Below are 18,235 nucleotides of genomic sequence, written 5' to 3' on the forward strand. Positions count from 1 at the left end.
AATCTATTTTTATTTTCTAACTTAAATAGTTTTTGCTTTTTTTCTTTTAAAATACTGGAGGCCTTGACCTCTTCAAACCTCTAAAAATTGAACAAAAAACAAAATAGTCTGAAAAGGAAATATCAAGTTTTGATTGAAATGCTCACAAATTACAAACAACTACAAACTATGACCACACTAAAGCTACAGTCCTAGTGTGAATGTGTGAAGGGCATTAGATACACTTCATTTCAATGCTTTAAACAGGAGCAAAATATATCATATCTAAATATTAATATTGATCTGCATATGGACGCATTAATCAATCCACTTGGTTCCTTTACATAGGCTACAAACAACATGAGGCATGTAGACTATGTTGTTCCCAGTATATGCTTATAAATATTAAATGTGGCTGATATGTTTGTTTGTTTTTTTTTTATTTTAAACAACCCAGCAAACAGGTAACCCTCGGGAAACGTTCCATAAAAGTTCTCCAGAGGTTTTGAGGAACCTTCAGAGAACCTTAAGGAACTCTAAATTCTCTGAACGTCCCCTTAAGGTTGCAAAAACTTAACCTACAGAGGGTTTCATTTTACAAGGTTTAAATTCTACGATAGAATTCCTTGGTTGACAAACGCAAATAATTATGTTGCACTACCCTACATCATTTTCACCTGTGACACACTTCTCCCTGTCTTGGAGGTTGTCCTGGCTGGGAAACTGTAAGCGGCTGCTCGGTCACCTGGATGACTGAATGACCCAGATGAACGCCACGAACTACCACTGCCAGCATCAATACCAACACCACTTCTTCTCCACTCATTAGGCCAGTCAATGGTGCAGATCCCCAGCGCGTCCCTGCAGGTCTTGTCCGTGAACGCAGTCTACTGTGTCGTCAGCTGATGTAGTTCACGACGACCCCACACAAAAAATATTATGGCCCATGTACTCACTCTGTTTCCCTTACAACAGCTGACATCTTCTGTGCATCATTTCCTCTTGGTTTGCAAATTCAACACCTCCACCGCTCATGCAACTCATCCATGCTGATTTTCATACCCCATTGTTCATTTGTGTTGCTGTCAGTTTTAATAAATTGCATTTAAGGGCATCTCTTGCATGGACTCCCTCCAATCCGCAGTCCGAGTCTATTTGTAACACACTGTATGTCATAACATAACATCCTCAATATTACATCGTGTATATTATATGATTTATTGCGTGGTATCAATAAGTTATGACGAACAATCATACGTTTATAAAATCGTCTGTTCTTACATGCCATACAGCATGCAAAGTGAACTGTAGCAGATAGTGATTCATTTGTTAAAGTTACACTGTATTAATGCAATATTATCAAAATATAAACCGTGAACATAAAGCAGGCCCATAATCTGTGTAAAAAATGTGTAATGGAACAGTATTACACAAACTGTTACCATTAGTCTTTAGTTTTGTAGGTACCTGATTAAATACATGTATTAGAGGTGCTGCGGCTGTAAACCCGTTTCTGGAGAGCAGACGTGCTGTGTGACGTGGCACGGGAGGCGGAAGAGCTTGTTTGTGTTTTGGTTCTAAGGGGAAGTTGCGAGAAGAAAGAAAGGAGGAGACGTGACGGGATTGTTGAAATTTTCTTGGTTTCCCCAGCACCACCTCAGCACAGTGTCCCGGGTACCTTGTGTAAATACTACGGCGGCGGTATTTAAAGTTCAAAACATCGTCTGGCTCTCAGGTAGCGTACTTGGCATGAATCGACAAGTTGTGGTTTCCAGCTGGTGGACTGGCTAACGCTAGCGTTTGCTCAGTTGTCATCGGGGACTAACGTTAGCTAGCGCTGTCGCTAGCGGTCTCTGGCTAATGTCGGTGATGTTTCATAGCCAAGAGAATACAGAAATACAGGCCTTTGTCACATCTTAACGAGTACAACTCTTCCTCGTCTGTCTTGAAGTGTTGCCATTAGCAAGTGGCAAGTAATGTCTGGTTGGCAAATAGTATGCCTGGCTCATAGTTGACTTTGTGATAGCTAACAGCTAGATGGGTGGACTCAGGTCAGTGGGTGGAATGCTAACAGTGATACGATGCTAACGTTAGTGTTTGTTAATTGAGGGTTGGGTACTCCCCATTAAATAACGTTAACCAGCCAGCACAACATTTCAGTTTGATAAAGCTGTCTACGACAGTACAACGACTAGCTTGTCCACCCATCGCATTCCCTTTAGTTTTATTTGGCTGAGCCTGTCCTTTTATGTGCTGTCCATAAAGTGGTTAGGAGGCTGCTTGGAAAGCTAAGGTTGGCTAACTGCATGTTAGCTAACTAGCTAGACAACAAATACAGTTTGGAAAATGGCGTCCCCCTCTTAAATCAAAAGAGATACAAAGCTACAGCTGATATGAGCAAGTGTGTTTACAGTCAACGAACGACAGATAAACGCAAACACTGTGCGAGCATTGCAGACATGCACTGCGTAGTGTTTGTTGACAGTCCCTGTCATGAGTCTACAACGCAGTTACTGTTTTGTCGCTACAATTTCTCATGTGCATTTGTTTTCTTCTTGCTCGCTCACGTTTGAAAGATTTCTTGCCAAAATTTCTTGGTTAATTTAAAGGATAAATGTCTGCCATAAACACCTTGGTAACGACCTCACCAATCGCTTTCATGGGCTTTGCGTCCCAAAGCACTGTATTTAAAAGGACTGTTATTTTCCGTCCCCAGATTTGATAAGTGCATGGGTTCTTTTTGTAAGATGGATCCCTCCTTGTTTTGTTATTCATTCAGCGGTCTTGCCATCGTTACAAAGGTTAAGGGTTTACGCAGATGTGAATTATTTAAACACGAACTGAGGTTGTTGTTATATTAAAGAAATTTGCTTAGTTGATATGATGATGTGATGTGTTGATGACTAAAGCCAACATTTGACAGACTGACATAGCATCACAGGTGATTAGACTTATCTTTGCAGTCTTATTCTGAACATAAATTACTTTTGTCCACTCAATATTATAACAGTTAAATATAACAAAATAGGTACCCCAACATTTTGATACATTTTCATGCAAAAGCTTTAAAATGTGTCAGTAGTGGAAGGCCTTATGTACACCTCGCAAGAGAAAAGTGTGACTAATATGCTACACAAACGTAGCTTTTTTTGCAGAGCTATTGTATACAATTGCATTAGAGAGCAGATATGAGTGTGACAAGTTATCTGTATTTCTGTCAATGGATGTGAGATATCTTCTGGATACGGGAGTGTGGGGTGCACATTGAAAGGCATTGTCATGTTAGTGGTCCGGAATAAGATTTCACAAAACATGCAATTAGGACAAAGTCTTCCTGCAAAATCAGACACAGGCTGTGATTATCTCCTGACAACAGCCATCTGTTGTATACAAATTAGTCAGCAGTTCATTCCTAAATAAGTTAGTAAGCAATGCATGGTATGTATCCATAAAGAGGTTCTCGCAGCTTTAAGTATTGCTTGAGTAATGTGGGTGAGTGAAACCCTTGTGAAAACTCCTGAAACTGTTGTGGTTCTTGACAACTGTTACTGTATGTGGTTGTGGTGGGCTTTCTATGTCTCTTTGATAATGTAATTTATAAAGGCATTGTTGGCTAGACATGCCTACTTTTATTTAGTGAGTGTGGAAGTGTGGCCTCTGCAAAACTTGAAGAATGCAAAACACATGCAGATGAGAGATGCATTACTTTCAGACTGCTTGCTCTGTTTTGAATGGATGTCATTGGCTCCGTCAGTCACTGTCAGTCTAACAAGACAATTAAAATGTATTAGTAACAGAATGGAGAGCATATCTAACTATAGTGAAGGTGCTTTCTTATGACAATGTCAAAAATAAGAAGGTGCATAGAGCCTCCATATTTTATTACTTTAATATATCAGCCCGTTTAGCCAACTAGCTCCAGTTTGTATGAATTATATATCTTATTTTAAATGATTCTTCAATCATTTGTTCTTGGTGATCAAGAGTTCTGATTTTGTTACACAATTTTATTCTAAATAGGTGATGAATACTTGCCCTCCTTACATGTCAAATTACATGTGTATATGATTTAACTATTCTCCTCTTGTTTAATCTTGTTTAAACTGCATCAATTAGCCCTTCTGGCTAATGTTTGCGCCCCCTCCTCCCAATACTCTTCTGAATTCTAGGAATGCCCCATATTACATGTGCATTAAGATCAGCCCGTTAAAAAAGGTCACAGCCCAGGCCTGTTCTTTGTACAATAAGGGTAATAGTCAGTTTGTTTACACCAAAGAAGTTCAGTCTTGCTACTTTTTTCCCAGTGTTAAAAGTTGCTTTTTATGCATCTTATATACCTGACCTTTAGGCAAATCAGTTCCCAAATCTCTAATTCTCTTTAAATATTATCTGTAACTTAAAACCACCATTCGTTGCTCACACAAAATGATTTCTGTCAGTAGGTTTTATTTTTCCACTTTTTGCACCAAGTTGTCTGACACAAGTGTGTCATTGGAAACCGAATATTTTCTTCTATTTTGAGCCCTGTAGAGTCCCTCATCATATCAAAACAAAGAAAAAAAATCAGTTTATTTCAGTAACTGTTGATAGCTCTAAAACAAAATGTAAACATTTGCCCAACACTTTTGTCAGTGTTTTGGAAAATTTTATTGTAACATGAAATGCTGGGGCTTATTTAACTAATCTTAAGTGGATATGTTTTGTTTTATATATTCTGTGCTGTGATGCTCCTCAGTGTTAATGTCGTGCTTATTACTTTGTGACTGTCAGTAAACCTGTTTCTTCTTTTGGTTCTTGCAGCAGAAGTCCTGATAGTGAGGTTTAGCACACAGGACACCGGGGGATCTGACTAGGTCATGGCCAATCGGGGAGGAGCTACGAGACCCAATGGACCCAATGCAGGGAACAAGATCTGTCAGTTTAAGCTGGTGCTGTTGGGGGAGTCAGCTGTTGGAAAGTCCAGCTTAGTGCTTCGCTTCGTCAAGGGCCAGTTCCATGAATTCCAGGAGAGCACAATTGGAGGTGAGCTTTATGTCAAGAGGCCAGGCCATTTCAGTTATCAATTAAATAAAATTAAATTCAAAATAAGAAGTATTGGGAGATATTAGCCATTTTTATTTTTGTTGTCAGAATCATTACTACAGTCATGAACTGTAACTCAGTAACTCAGTTTTCCAATTCAAGTAAAATTCAATCCTAAAATGTGAGCTACAGTTTGTCTCACTTAATGGGAATTGATAATGCTCTGTTTTGATATTTTTATGACTATTTTCTATTTACATGCTGTTGTGAAGAGTATTGTTTTGATGTAGGTAATGATTATCTAATGCTGACTCACCCCTCACCTTATCCTATCTTTTCAGCGGCCTTTCTCACCCAGACAGTGTGTCTAGATGACACAACAGTGAAGTTTGAAATCTGGGACACTGCAGGTCAGGAGCGTTACCACAGTTTGGCACCTATGTACTACAGAGGAGCACAGGCTGCCATTGTGGTCTATGACATCACAAACGAGGCATGTTCATCTACCTCCCAGTTCTTTATGCAATTTTCCTAACATTGTTCTCACTTAAAGTTGTACTGGTGATACGTGCCATGTATTCAGCCTGCAAGATGCAGCCAGAGTACTTGTACAACAGGTTAAAGTACAGTTATTATTACAGTTACTGATAGCATGAAGGTATTGACAAATGGCCCAATTTCTTCTATTTGCAGGAGTCCTTTGCTCGGGCAAAGAACTGGGTGAAGGAGCTGCAGAGACAAGCTAGCCCTAATATAGTCATCGCTCTGTCAGGCAACAAAGCTGACCTAGCCAACAAGAGAGCTGTCGACTTCCAGGTCAGACCAAATTAACAGTACCTCGACAATCTGTCTTATTTTGTGCATTTCTCGGGAACATTCATCTGTTATTTCTAATGGATACCTCCTGGTTTGTTAAATGTAAAAACATCCGGAACACACAAGTTATTAGATTCATTGCCAAGACTTTCATTCTTAACATCACCTCTAATTGTCTTTCTCCTGTGCCTAAAGATTCATGGTGTTTACATTGTGTTAACAGGATGCCCAGTCCTACGCAGATGACAACAGCTTACTTTTCATGGAGACGTCGGCTAAGACATCTATGAATGTGAATGAGATATTTATGGCTATTGGTGGGTAACTCTTGATACTTTATTCATTGTTTTTGCCAGTGCATTTGTAGAGTAGTAATTGGAACCATATTGATTATTTCTACAAAGAACATATTCTGATTAACTGGATGGTTGTGATCTGGTGTCGATAATGAAAGTTTTTTTTTTTCCATTTCTTACTTCTGTTCCATACAAATGAAAAGTTGCAGTTTCTTTCTTTGTTGTTTAGTTTGGTGTGTTTTTGCGTTTCAGCAAAGAGATTGCCGAAGAGTGAGCCTCAGGCTGCAGGAGCCAACAGTGGGCGGAACCGGGGAGTGGACCTGACAGAAGCTGCCCAGCCAGCCAAGGCTCCATGCTGCAGTAACTAAAGTGATGAACGCCCTCCCTCCAACCAACCTGTATAGCAGTAACTAATGCGGCTGATGCCCTGAATGCCACTGCAGTTACTAATGCAATGTGTTGTACTCTTATCTCCAATTCTCTGATCGGCAAAACAAGAAAAGATACCCCGTGCCCACCTTTTATTTAGCAGTAGCGAAGTCAATGCCATTACACTGATCCCTCAACGTGGCTCTGCTTCTTTTCCTACATCATGGTTCTGCTGCTGCCTGGTGAAGCCTCCTAACCATTCTTTCTTACTCTCTGCCATCAAAATCTATTAGTTATTGCTGATAGATTAATGACAGCAGATATTAGAGAATATTAGTGCACCCTGCCTTCCATCATCTTCCTTGCAATGTGTAGATATGAGTTTCATTTATAGGAAGTGGTCACTTCCCCTTTCTGGGATAGCTTAAGACTTAACTACAGCAATTCTAAAACCAGTCTTTTGTTTTTGTTCATTTTTGTTCATTTTTCTGATTATTTTGTTAATTATTTTTTGCTATAATTTTGTCAAAATCATGGATGCACATACCTGTATACATGTATGGCCTAAAATAGAAAAACAAAAAACTGTGTTTTACCTTTTGACTGCAGTAGCACAGAAGAAAATGTGTATTAGAGAAGAGGAGTGTTTTCTTATGAATCTGAGAAAGAGGAAAGGCAGAGGCTGGTGGCAGACAGAGAGGAACTCAAAGCTTCATGCCTCTCTTTTGTAACTGGGACCCTTTTATCTGAAAGTTTAAAAACATTGTGGACTGTAGTCCTTTTAGATTTACTTTCTCTGATTCCTTCTGCCTGTCCACTGCTATCCACGTCCTTTCCCCTCAAAACCTTAAGTAGCACTAGTGTACATTTTCTTCTACCACCCTAAGGCTCCATTCTGGGGCCATGCCTGCTTCTAGCTGTCCCTAGTGGCATTGTGCAATGTTTCACAGTATTTACTCTGTGATTTTGAGCATCTGCAAGGACCATTGCAGCACAGTGATACCCCCTGCTCTACCCAGCTTTCTCCACAACAAAGTGCAGGGGCCTCTGAGATACACATCAGTGTCACCACCTCCCCACTTTCTGATACAGTGTCCTTCATAATCTTGTGTAGACCACCCTTTGGTGGTTATATTAGGGTCTATTGGGTTTCTGCCTTTGGATGATTTAGTTAATGCAGATTTTCCATTGTGCTAATGTCGCTGGACCGCTGCTGGGTTTGCACATGGTAAAAAGCAAAGGTGATGTTAGTAAGTGGGGAGTTGCAATATGTAAGGTTGCTTCATGATCACCTTTGAATCATAATTATTTGCCATCTTCTCTTGATTAGGAAGTGCTTTAGACACAGTCATGTGTCAGTGTGTACAAACTGGGCCTGGGCTGTTCTGGCTGGTGACAAATTTCATCCATAGACTCACTCACACGTGCCCGTTAATGTGTGTGTATGTTTGAACACACATTTGCACATAAACACATACATTATATTGACTTCTTTCCTCTGAACCCACTCAGACCTAAACAGCATTGTACATAAGCACACACACATAGTCTGTTACACCACTCCGTCACCTATGTTGGCCACATGTGTTTTTTCCCATCCCACTCCCACCCCCACCCCCACCCCCAATACATTTTTATATACAGACACATGCAAGCGCACGCACACACACACACATTCATACAGTACATGTGGTTAATAACTTTTTTTTACAGGTCTGTCTTACTCATGCCTTGCACTAATGATGCTCATGAATATATCTTGTCATAATTACAGCCAGTGTGATATAAATATATATAAATATATATATAAAAATATAAATATATAAATAATATACTGTAAATAGGGTGTTGCAGTGTAGTCTACTTTTTTTCGATTTACCAGTGACAGGACTAATGCTTGCTAGGGAGCTGTCTAGATAATCATAAAAAAAACTGTACAGTTAGCAGAAAAAACAGCTACAATCTGGGTTTGGAGTTTTGTTGCTGTTCCTTTTTTCACACAAATGGTTAAATTATAATCAGTGGTGGTCTTTATAAATGTATGTAGTGTTATTAACAAAAAATAAGAAATTGCATTTATTTAGTCGTCTGTCTTGTACCTTTTTCTCAGAAGAAAAACGTAATATCCAAATTTTTTGGTTTCTATTTTTTAACATTATCTCTTTATTGGAGTTCACTAATTCTTTTTTAGTGGTATCAGGCTACGATATGCCTTGTCCAGTTCTCTTCCCTGTAAGTAGACCTGAACCTCCAGAGGCACTGGTTGTAAAAGCTCCAGAGGAGTCAGACACAATACAAAATAGTTTGATTAACCAACTGTCTGCCCCTCCATAACATCTCAGTAACATTGTGACAATATTGTAGCAACAGTGTAACAACTATCAGCTGGCACTATGGTGATTCATGAATAAATGAATTAACACATAATAGGGATGTAAATTGTATGTTTTTTGCCATGAACACTTAATTGCAGCCGAAAACATTTAAAAGATGCAAGCATTTTACAGTACTGTTATGTAATGACCAAATAAATACTGAAATAAATTTGATCATTTATTATTGTAATCAGGCTGCCTGTATGTGTGTGTGTGCATGGACTTGGTGACATTTTTTTAAGGGCTTTTCACAGACAGTAATTTAAAAAAAAAATCTTTAAACTGTCTTATTGTCATGTTTTGTCTCCTACAGTTATGAAGAAAAAAAAAATCCAAAAATCCTGGTGGTTATATTTGTCTAAATTTGATGAGATGCCATGTGTGCTTTCCTTTGTCACATTAATATGAATATAATCTGTAAAGTATTGTTATTGTATGTGGTTATTGTTATTACTTCCAGTAATTCCCCCGTGTTGCATGAAATGACCACGATCCACCAGTCACTATTTGCTCAGATACGGCTCCGCAAGCCACATTTTCCATTACATTTGACCTTGAAATTTTGCTATAAATGGTTGCATTTTGTGACCTCTCCTCTCTGAATTGTAGTGGAATTGGCCTATCCCATCTGAGTCCCCTAGCGGAGGAAAATGGGCCTACAGTAAGAAATTGAAAATAAGGATGAGCGCCATGTCTGATCCTCCGCTTGTGGAATAGAGCGGACGGCAGAGCGAATATTTGCCGGGCCGGGGGTCCCGTCGGGGTTCGGTGCGAATCATGGCCGACAGCGCTGGGATTCAGCAAGGTTCGCCGGCCATTGGAGCTGCGGGCTTGGTTCCGGCCGCTCCTGGAGCCGGGGGGACGGAGGGCTCTGGCGCCGCTGGAGGATCCGCACGTATCGCCGTGAAGAAGGCGCAACTCCGCTCCTCACCTCGGCCGAAGAAACTGGAAAAACTCGGAGTGTATTCATCCTGCAAAGTATGCTATATTTGCAAATAGCCGATTTTTTAAATACTGCGGGATGAGGGCTCATTTTAAAGAAGCCTGTGCGCGGTTGCAAGAGTTTACAAAATGCAAGCGCAGCAAAGGAAGCCATTGCCGCACTTCGGTTTTTTTTTTTCATTTTGCATGCACGAACCAATTATTGAAAAAGCGATATTAAAAATCGAGTCGGTCAACGCGTTATTTTTACTAGAGGACTTTTAAGCAGGGGGCTTGCAGCTGCATACTGTCCGCTGTTTTTACAATGTTACTATGTTTCTGTCAAGGTGGGGGGTTGGTGAACGTAAACATTGGCTTGGCGCTGGAGCTTGGGAGTAGCTGTGTTGTGAGCACAAGGGCTGCATCCCAGAGTGTGTGTGCGAGCGCGGTCTCATGCTCTCCGCAGGAAATTTCACAGTGTTCCCGTGCCGTGTGTCAACGCATGGTGGTGAACGGATAGCATTTTATTGGGTTTATGCAGCGTATGATCCGCAGAAAGAGACGGGGTCTTTGTTTTGACAGGGTGACAGCTGCTGGGAGGGGGGGCGGAGTTTGTTGTTGTTTCACAGCGCATGCTCAGTGCAGCACCTCCAGCTGATGGTGACAGGCCTCCTCGCCCCGCCTCCTGATACTGAACAAAGTCAGTCATAACAGATCTCCACTGGCATGAGAGATTTTACTATGTTTGTACACTTCTGTGGCCCGCTCAAATAAATAACTACCTAGTAATACTTACTATAAAAATATTAAATACCAGCTGTGCACTGTTGACCTTTAAGGCCCTAGTGTGATAAATTAAAAAGCAGATAAACCACGAAAGCGACCATGCAATTTAAAAGAGCAAACATTTCACTTTCAGAAAACATTGCTTTACTTTAAAGATCAGTATAACCCATATCAGTTTATTGCTACTCACTATAACAGTTTAGTATGAATCTAGTTCATTTAACCTAAGGTTGATCTATGCTTGCGTTTGTTCCTGCTTGTACTAATTTAAACTGTGCTTTTGCTAGGCTGAAGGAGCTTGTAAATGTAATGGCTGGAAAAGTCAGAACCCCCCTCCTACACCACCACGAACTGACCAGCAGTCCAGCACAGTCAACTTGCAGGAGCCCTGTCGGAGCTGCTCCCACACTTTGGGTATGTCAGCATGTCTTGGAAAGAAGCCACAGAAGAAAATAATAGAAGCGTGTTGAGAGTTTGAGGTTTTTGAAGTGCTCTCGATGAATGAATAAACTCTTGTGTTGCATATCTCTCAGGTGATCATGTGACCCATCTAGAAAATGTTTCGGAGGAGGAAATGAACAGACTTCTAGGTATTGTCCTGGATGTAGAGTATCTCTACACGTGTGTTCACAAAGAGGAGGATGCCGACACTAAGCAGGTCTACTTTTCCCTTTTCAAAGTAAGCCACTTGCTTTTACAATCAAAATATACCGACACATGCATTGTGTACAAGTAAACATGCATACTCCTCTCCTGTTTCTCTTTCAGCTGCTGAGGAAATCTATTCTACAGATGGGTAAGCCAATGTTAGAAGCACAGGAGAGTCCTCCATTTGAAAAACCCAGCATTGAGCAGGTAATTACATGTCTACATGTGTATTAAAACCAACAATTAATCACAAAAAAACAGTGTTTCAGTTTTATTCTTTCTTTCCCTATGTTTCCCAAATAGGGGGTGAACAATTTTGTCCAGTACAAATTCAGCCACCTTCCATCTAAAGAACGTCAAACAATCATGGAACTCGCTAAGATGTTCCTCAACCAGATCAACTACTGGCAGCTGGAGACGCCCTCCCAGAGGCGCCAGAGGGTGCCCACCGATGACGCAGCTGGATACAAAGCCAACTACACCAGGTAGCAGCACGAGCACATATCCTGTCAACACGCATTATACCTGTTTACAGTCACAGTCATATAGTCATGCTGTTGTGTACCCACTACAGATGGCTCTGCTACTGCAATGTGCCTCAGTTCTGCGACAGTCTACCCCGGTACGAGACCACTCAGATCTTCGGCCGGACTCTGTTGCGTTCGGTTTTCACTGTGATGAGGAAACAACTGCTGGAGCAGGCCAGACAGGAGAAGGACAAACTGCCACCTGAGAAACGCACACTGATTCTCACACACTTTCCCAAGTAAGAAAAACAAACTTAACGAAACTCTGGGATTGTGCACAGATATATATATATATATATATATATATACAGAGAATATACACTGACGCCTAATTAACCACAATCACTCACTCATACACTGCACGCGCAGTCTTAGTATCAAACCACTCTGTGGTCACAAACGCATATTTGACAAGCTTTTTTTTTTTATCATAGTAAAGTTGTGCTTGTTGTGTTTTCTTTGGCTCAGGTTCTTGTCTATGCTAGAGGAGGAGGTGTACAGCCACAGCTCTCCGATCTGGAGCCAAGACTTCTTGGCAGGAGCGTCGGGAGGGCAGATTCCTATTCACACAGGTAACACACACCCTTACAGGCTTAACAGAAACACACACCCAAACAGACGCACCACTGAAACACACCCCTGATTTTTGAATCCTTTTTGGACAATGTGAGAAATGGAATAACAACATGTTCTCATACTGTTCTTTTCCTCCCTGTTGCTCTACAGTTATCAGCGCACCCCCTGTGGCCAGGCCGCTGTACTACAGCACCAGCCCCGTGTCAGTGGACCCATCCACCTGCGGCAGTGTCAGTCCAGCCAGGAAAACAGCGTCTGTGTTGGAGCCAAACCCAGGTGTTACAGTCAAACCTGAAATTACTAAATTACTAAATTGTAACTCATATGGTTATAATGATGTATTATGATTATTGTTTAACATCTGACTCACATGTGACAGGAAACAGTGAGCACCAGAGTAAAGTTAGTCCAAGTTTATGTGTTTTTTGGGACTGGCACATGGCTCTCAGTAGCAAACAAATAAAATGTCACAAAAATGCCTCAAAGAAATCTTGTTTGACATAGAATCTCCAAAAAGTGTAACTACCACATTTCCCCAAAACCTTAGCTGAATGTTGGCCCTAAAGCTTTAGCATGAAAGTGAAATACAGCCCAGAACTGCTCCTAACATACTGAAAATAAGTCATCATTCATAGGCAACAAGCGGAGACGAATCAATAGTAAGCAGATGTTAAATGCTGGTTAACTTCCTGTTTGGATTTGGTCACACTTCACTTCTCCGCTGATGAGTAGACATGAGATGATGATGAGTACCTTCCTCTCTGTCCATACACTGTCATAGCTGGAGAGAAGCGTAAACCCTCAGAGCCCCTTCCCCATGAGGAGAACAAGAGACCCAGGGTGGTGGGTGACATCCCCATGGACCTCATCAACGAAGTCATGGCAACCATCACCGACCCTGCCGCCATCCCTGAGGTAAATGCAGAAAACATGAAAGAAGTAATGTAAACTGTGTCCCTCTGACTTACAGGTAGAGTTTGGTGATAAATATCACGCTGTTATTTAGTTTCAAAATTATCTGACTTTGTGCTTCTTTTAAAAGTTGAATTAGTATTCCCCCCACCCCCCACCAACTGAGCTTACACAGAAAATATTGTTTTTCATCTGGCCAAAAAAAAGAAATTTATTAAAGGATGGAATAAAGAAAGTCATTTTTGAGTAACAATAGAAATCTACGCTCACCGTCTGCTAGCTAACGAGTATATTTAATTTGACCATCTGATCTGTTGATATGTGACTTCATGAAAATTAGCCATATGTTCACAAGGACCATGAAAATAATGTAGATTAACACTGTAACGCTGTTTTTTATAAGGATGATAATGGCGATAACCATGATTCCATACCTTCCTTCCTGTGCAGACCAGTTTGTTGTCAGCCCACTCGGCTCGTGACGAAGCTGCCCGTCTCGAGGAGCGCAGGGGGGTGATTGAATTCCACGTCATCGGTAACTCCCTAAATCAGAAGCCCAATAAGCGGATCTTGATGTGGCTCGTCGGCCTCCAGAATGTGTTCTCCCACCAGCTTCCCCGTATGCCCAAGGAGTATATCACACGGCTGGTCTTTGACCCGTGGGTGCAACCACACTTCATCGTCACTTATCACATTCAGAGATGTAGTGGAGGCGACTAAAATCCACCTTTTTCATTGACAGGAAGCACAAGACGCTGTCATTAATCAAGGACGGCCGTGTGATCGGAGGGATCTGCTTCCGGATGTTTCCGTCGCAGGGATTTACAGAAATCGTCTTCTGCGCTGTCACCTCTAACGAACAGGTCAAGGTGAGAGCGCCCCCTGCTCCTCAGCGCGGTGTAGCTCCCTCTGTCGAGTTGACCTGTTTTGACCTTTGCCTTGTTTGGCTGTGTGGCTGCAGGGCTATGGGACCCATTTGATGAACCACCTGAAGGAATATCACATTAAGCATGAAATCCTCAACTTCCTCACGTATGCTGATGAGTACGCCATCGGCTATTTCAAGAAACAGGTAACACGTTATGTCCATTAATGTGAATGACACATGCTCATTACATTATAGTTGCTTTGGTCACAAGATGCGCAAATAATCCCCCCCACACCCACCTGAGCCTTTTCCCTCTGTAAACATAAAATCTTATACATAACCTGCTAAAACAAAACAAGTGAAAGAAAAAAATACCTAATGATGATTTCACTTGCTTCTGATGTAAATCAGCTTGTTTGAACAATTGAACTTTCTTTGATACTGCTGCAGTCTGCTGTGCTTTCAAATACTCACACTCAAAATTCTTCAGAACATGTTGACTTACCACCACATGGCAGCATTACACTGGTCTATTGACTTTTACTTTTCATTTTTACATGGTCTTGAACATTTCACAATAAAACAGATTTTTTTAAAAAATAAGATGGGTGTGTTTTTTAAGTGGGCTAATTTTTGCAGTGGTTGCATGGCCCTTTTATATACTGCTGCCGGAAAACAGATATCTCCTCCCTCCTCTCAGGGTTTCTCAAAGGACATCAAAGTTCCCAAGGCCAAGTATGTGGGCTACATCAAGGACTACGAGGGAGCCACACTCATGGGCTGTGAACTCAACCCCAGCATCCCTTACACAGAATTCTCTGTTATCATCAAGAAGCAGAAGGAGGTGTGTGGGTGTCAGAATTTTAAATTAAAACTTCCTTCTTTCTCTCTCTCTCTCTCTCTCTCTGCACAGACTCTGCATTTTTCTTAATCGATTGTCGTCTGTCTCTGTCAGATCATTAAGAAGCTGATAGAGAGGAAGCAGGCTCAGATCAGAAAAGTCTATCCAGGACTTTCCTGTTTTAAGGAAGGAGTTCGGCAGATTCCCATAGAAAGCATTCCTGGCATACGTAAGTTACTTATACTGTGGACTTTACAGTAAACAGCATGTCTCTATCTTACAGTACATCTATATTTAGCATTTTCCCCCAGTTTTAGAGACTAATCTTGGTTTTGTTATATTAACAGGTGAAACTGGCTGGAAACCTGTAGGCAAAGGGTAAGTGTGACCCTACTGTAAAAGATTTGAACTTAGTGGAGTGTCTTTGCGTTGCTTCGCCAAATGACTTGGCTAATGTTTTCCCCGTGTTGGCAAGAAGCAGGATTTCTAAATTGAGGACCGAAGACCAGTTGGCAGAAACATAATTAGATATCTAAGGTCAGCAATGATACAAGCAGCATGATATGAATAGGAGGAGGGTAGGAGGATGATAGGAAGAGGAGACTCTTACACTGTCTGCACTTTTTCATTAAGTAAAGGTTGGGAAAACAGCTCATATTAATGTCCTGGATATAACACATCTTACATACGGACAAGTCAACAAATATTTACTGTACTGTGATTATATGTTTTGTATTCTGTTTTTATTCTACTTCAGGAAAGAATTGAAAGACCCCGATCAACTGTACGGCACTCTGAAGACCATCCTCCAACATGTGAAGGTGAGGGACAGACACACACACATACACACACACGCAGAGCGCCTTTACCACATATACACACCTTTTTCTAACAAGACTGGTCTTCATGTCGTAGAGTCACCAGAACGCCTGGCCTTTCATGGAGCCTGTGAAGAAAACAGAGGCACCTGGGTACTACCAAGTGATTCGCTTCCCCATGGGTATGTATTCACAAGACTACAGTTGTACAACAGGGGGCAGACAAGGTAAAGTGGGACACACTTGCCAAAGATCAGGCTTAATAATGACTGATAAAAGAGAGACAGACTGAGAAGAAGGGACGCAAGGAGTGAGACATTGCAGATGAAGCAGTCCATGTGATTCATGCTCTGCATTGAGCCCAGTTCAATCAAAAGATACTTGCGCTTGTATTGGTGGTTTTTCACTGTTAAATGCTGATCGATTGGTATTGAAACAAGACTGAAGTGTCTCTTGTGGATAAAAGAGAAGAGGCGCTTATTGAACCAGTGAGTGTATCATAATTTTAAAAAATTTCTCTTTCTTCTCCAAACAGACCTCAAGACAATGAGTGAGCGTCTGAAGAGCAGGTACTACACGACACGCAAGCTGTTCATGGCCGACATGCAGCGCATCTTCACCAACTGCCGTGAATACAACCCTCCGGAGAGTGAGTACTACAAGTGTGCCAACTTACTGGAGAAATTCTTCTACACCAAGATCAAAGAAGCCGGCCTCATCGAGAAGTAGATGACAGGAAGAAGTTTCTCCTTACCGTAACGAAGGTTGAGATGGCCCTCGGACTATAAGTGGTGAAGGCTGGGTTGTACGAATTGCAAGTGAGAGCTGTGTGTATGGACAAGCCAAGAGTGGGACTACTGATTCTGGAGCGGTTAGGTTTCAGAAACATATCTTAATGTAAAAGGTGCACAGTGGTCTCAGATCAGCACTTTTAAAGTTGGATGTATGCAGGCCCAGATCCTGAATCAGTAGCATAGACTGATATTTACACTGAAAGATAGGCCACAAGGGAAGGCCTCATTGACAACCTGCGAGACTGTTGCTGATGTGAAACAAAAGAAGCGTTGTGTCTTCATATTTCATCACATATCCCAGGGTCCCATGGAAAGAAAGGACAGCGGAAGGTGTAAAAGTAACACGTATTAAGCAGAGCAGAAAGCTTCTGTTCTTGTTGGTGTTAGACGTCGAAAGGCAACACGGGATGACAGCTGATCGGAGATTCACCACATACCTTACTTTGTCTCTCTCCCATCTCCTCTCTCCTTTCCTTTCATACTTTCATCCCCTGCCTTGTTGAATGCCTGCCTCCTCCTCCTCTCAGTTGACTCAGGTAGAGATGTTGTGAGCAGCAATGACATCTACTGTGTGTGAAGTCATTACACAACTGATACCTTTGAGGACCGTGACTGAGAGTTCAGATTTTCCTGTCTAACATAATCTTGTTCCTGTGAGCGTGCGCGCCATTAATGAGGTCAAAGTTCGTCTGTGATGAGTTCATCCTGCCAAAAGAGGAATACGTACTTTAAATTTGTACAGATTTTAATTATTTTAAAGCACTTATACCCATTGTATATTTTAAATGTGTATATAACATATATTTTCTGTTTCAGAACTAAAAAAATCTTTTCTTTTTTTTTGTATAAGCCACCTAGGGCTGTTTGACTATCAAAATGCACTTTTATTTTTTCAAGTATTAGTAAACAAATGAGAGCATCTTCTTTTCTTCAGAATTTGTTTGACATATAAATTACCGCTGTTGACTAAGGACTAATTTAATTATCTAGAGTTTATTCTTATTTATGTGCTGTAAGTTAAAAGAATTATGCTTAAGACAAGGTTAATTTATTCTTTCTTATTTGTGTCCTGCAGATGGAGATTGATAACTTTATACTTTGGAGATGAATGAAGATTGTGCAATACTATGTAGTTTTGCTGTTTTGTAAAAAGGTGTTTGTACTTTTCAAACTTTAGGAAAAAATACATTTTGTAATATGTCTGGAAAAATAATTTCATGCTCTTTGTACAACTGGTTTTAATGACATAGTATTAGCCTATTTTATAGACTGAATAAAACAGAAGTGAGGCTAATTTAGTGTCTGCAGTGATTTAACTCAAGGACATCAACAATTTTCCCAGCCTTCAGCTGATAGTTTCCATTTGCAAGATGACAGGAGACAGTGTTCTGAGCTGTTCAGGTCCAATAATTATAATCAAGGTACATTATTGTAATTTCTTATTCACATTGGCAAAAGATTTTTAATTAACAATTCAAGACGCACTTATATAGCACTCTTCTAGTCTAAGAGACCACTCAAAGGGCTTTACAATACATGCTACATTCACACACACCTTCACACCCATACACTGATGGAACAGCAATCAGGGGCAATTTAGGGTTCAGTGTCTTGTCCAAGGACAAGGACACACACATTCGGACTGGATGCGCTGGGAATCAAACCACCAACTTTCTGATTATTGGAC

General features: G+C 40.9%; 2 protein-coding genes across 3 annotated transcripts; both read left to right on the forward strand.

The window, feature by feature from the left end:
- Nucleotides 1-1,539: 1,539 nt before the first annotated feature.
- LOC130183452 (ras-related protein Rab-5A) lies at nucleotides 1,540-9,047 on the forward strand. Of its 2 annotated transcripts, none has more exons than XM_056398867.1 (6): nucleotides 1,540-1,714; nucleotides 4,783-5,001; nucleotides 5,343-5,494; nucleotides 5,695-5,817; nucleotides 6,041-6,134; nucleotides 6,366-9,047. In XM_056398867.1, exons 2-6 carry the CDS (start codon nucleotides 4,836-4,838, stop codon nucleotides 6,479-6,481), a joined length of 651 nt encoding a protein of 216 aa, XP_056254842.1. In that variant the 5' UTR covers nucleotides 1,540-1,714; nucleotides 4,783-4,835; the 3' UTR covers nucleotides 6,482-9,047. The 2 variants fall into 2 exon arrangements, with proteins under 2 accessions (XP_056254842.1, XP_056254841.1); XM_056398866.1 differs by having other exon boundaries at nucleotides 1,542-1,714; nucleotides 4,780-5,001.
- A 460-nt stretch (nucleotides 9,048-9,507) lies between these two features.
- On the forward strand, nucleotides 9,508-17,842 carry kat2b (K(lysine) acetyltransferase 2B). The gene is made up of 18 exons (XM_056398865.1): nucleotides 9,508-9,835; nucleotides 10,852-10,978; nucleotides 11,098-11,243; nucleotides 11,333-11,419; nucleotides 11,516-11,697; nucleotides 11,787-11,978; nucleotides 12,208-12,311; nucleotides 12,466-12,591; nucleotides 13,097-13,230; nucleotides 13,678-13,886; nucleotides 13,970-14,096; nucleotides 14,189-14,299; nucleotides 14,796-14,939; nucleotides 15,051-15,165; nucleotides 15,284-15,314; nucleotides 15,694-15,757; nucleotides 15,852-15,936; nucleotides 16,290-17,842. The coding sequence occupies exons 1-18, from the start codon at nucleotides 9,635-9,637 to the stop codon at nucleotides 16,481-16,483; spliced, it is 2,379 nt and encodes a 792-aa protein (XP_056254840.1). The 5' UTR covers nucleotides 9,508-9,634; the 3' UTR covers nucleotides 16,484-17,842.
- Nucleotides 17,843-18,235: the final 393 nt, after the last annotated feature.

Source organism: Seriola aureovittata, chromosome 16 (assembly GCF_021018895.1).
Source record: "Seriola aureovittata isolate HTS-2021-v1 ecotype China chromosome 16, ASM2101889v1, whole genome shotgun sequence".
NCBI classification, from domain to species: domain Eukaryota; kingdom Metazoa; phylum Chordata; class Actinopteri; order Carangiformes; family Carangidae; genus Seriola; species Seriola aureovittata.

Coding starts and splice junctions, on each gene's coding strand:
- LOC130183452 (XM_056398867.1), top strand. CDS start 4,836: ATGGCCAATCGGGGAGGAGCTACGAGACCCAATGGACCCAATGCAGGG. Junction 5,495..5,694: donor TCTATGACATCACAAACGAG/GCATGTTCATCT, acceptor TTCTATTTGCAG/GAGTCCTTTGCTCGGGCAAA. Junction 5,818..6,040: donor AGAGAGCTGTCGACTTCCAG/GTCAGACCAAAT, acceptor TTGTGTTAACAG/GATGCCCAGTCCTACGCAGA.
- kat2b (XM_056398865.1), top strand. CDS start 9,635: ATGGCCGACAGCGCTGGGATTCAGCAAGGTTCGCCGGCCATTGGAGCT. Junction 11,244..11,332: donor TCTACTTTTCCCTTTTCAAA/GTAAGCCACTTG, acceptor TTTCTCTTTCAG/CTGCTGAGGAAATCTATTCT. Junction 15,315..15,693: donor TGGAAACCTGTAGGCAAAGG/GTAAGTGTGACC, acceptor ATTCTACTTCAG/GAAAGAATTGAAAGACCCCG.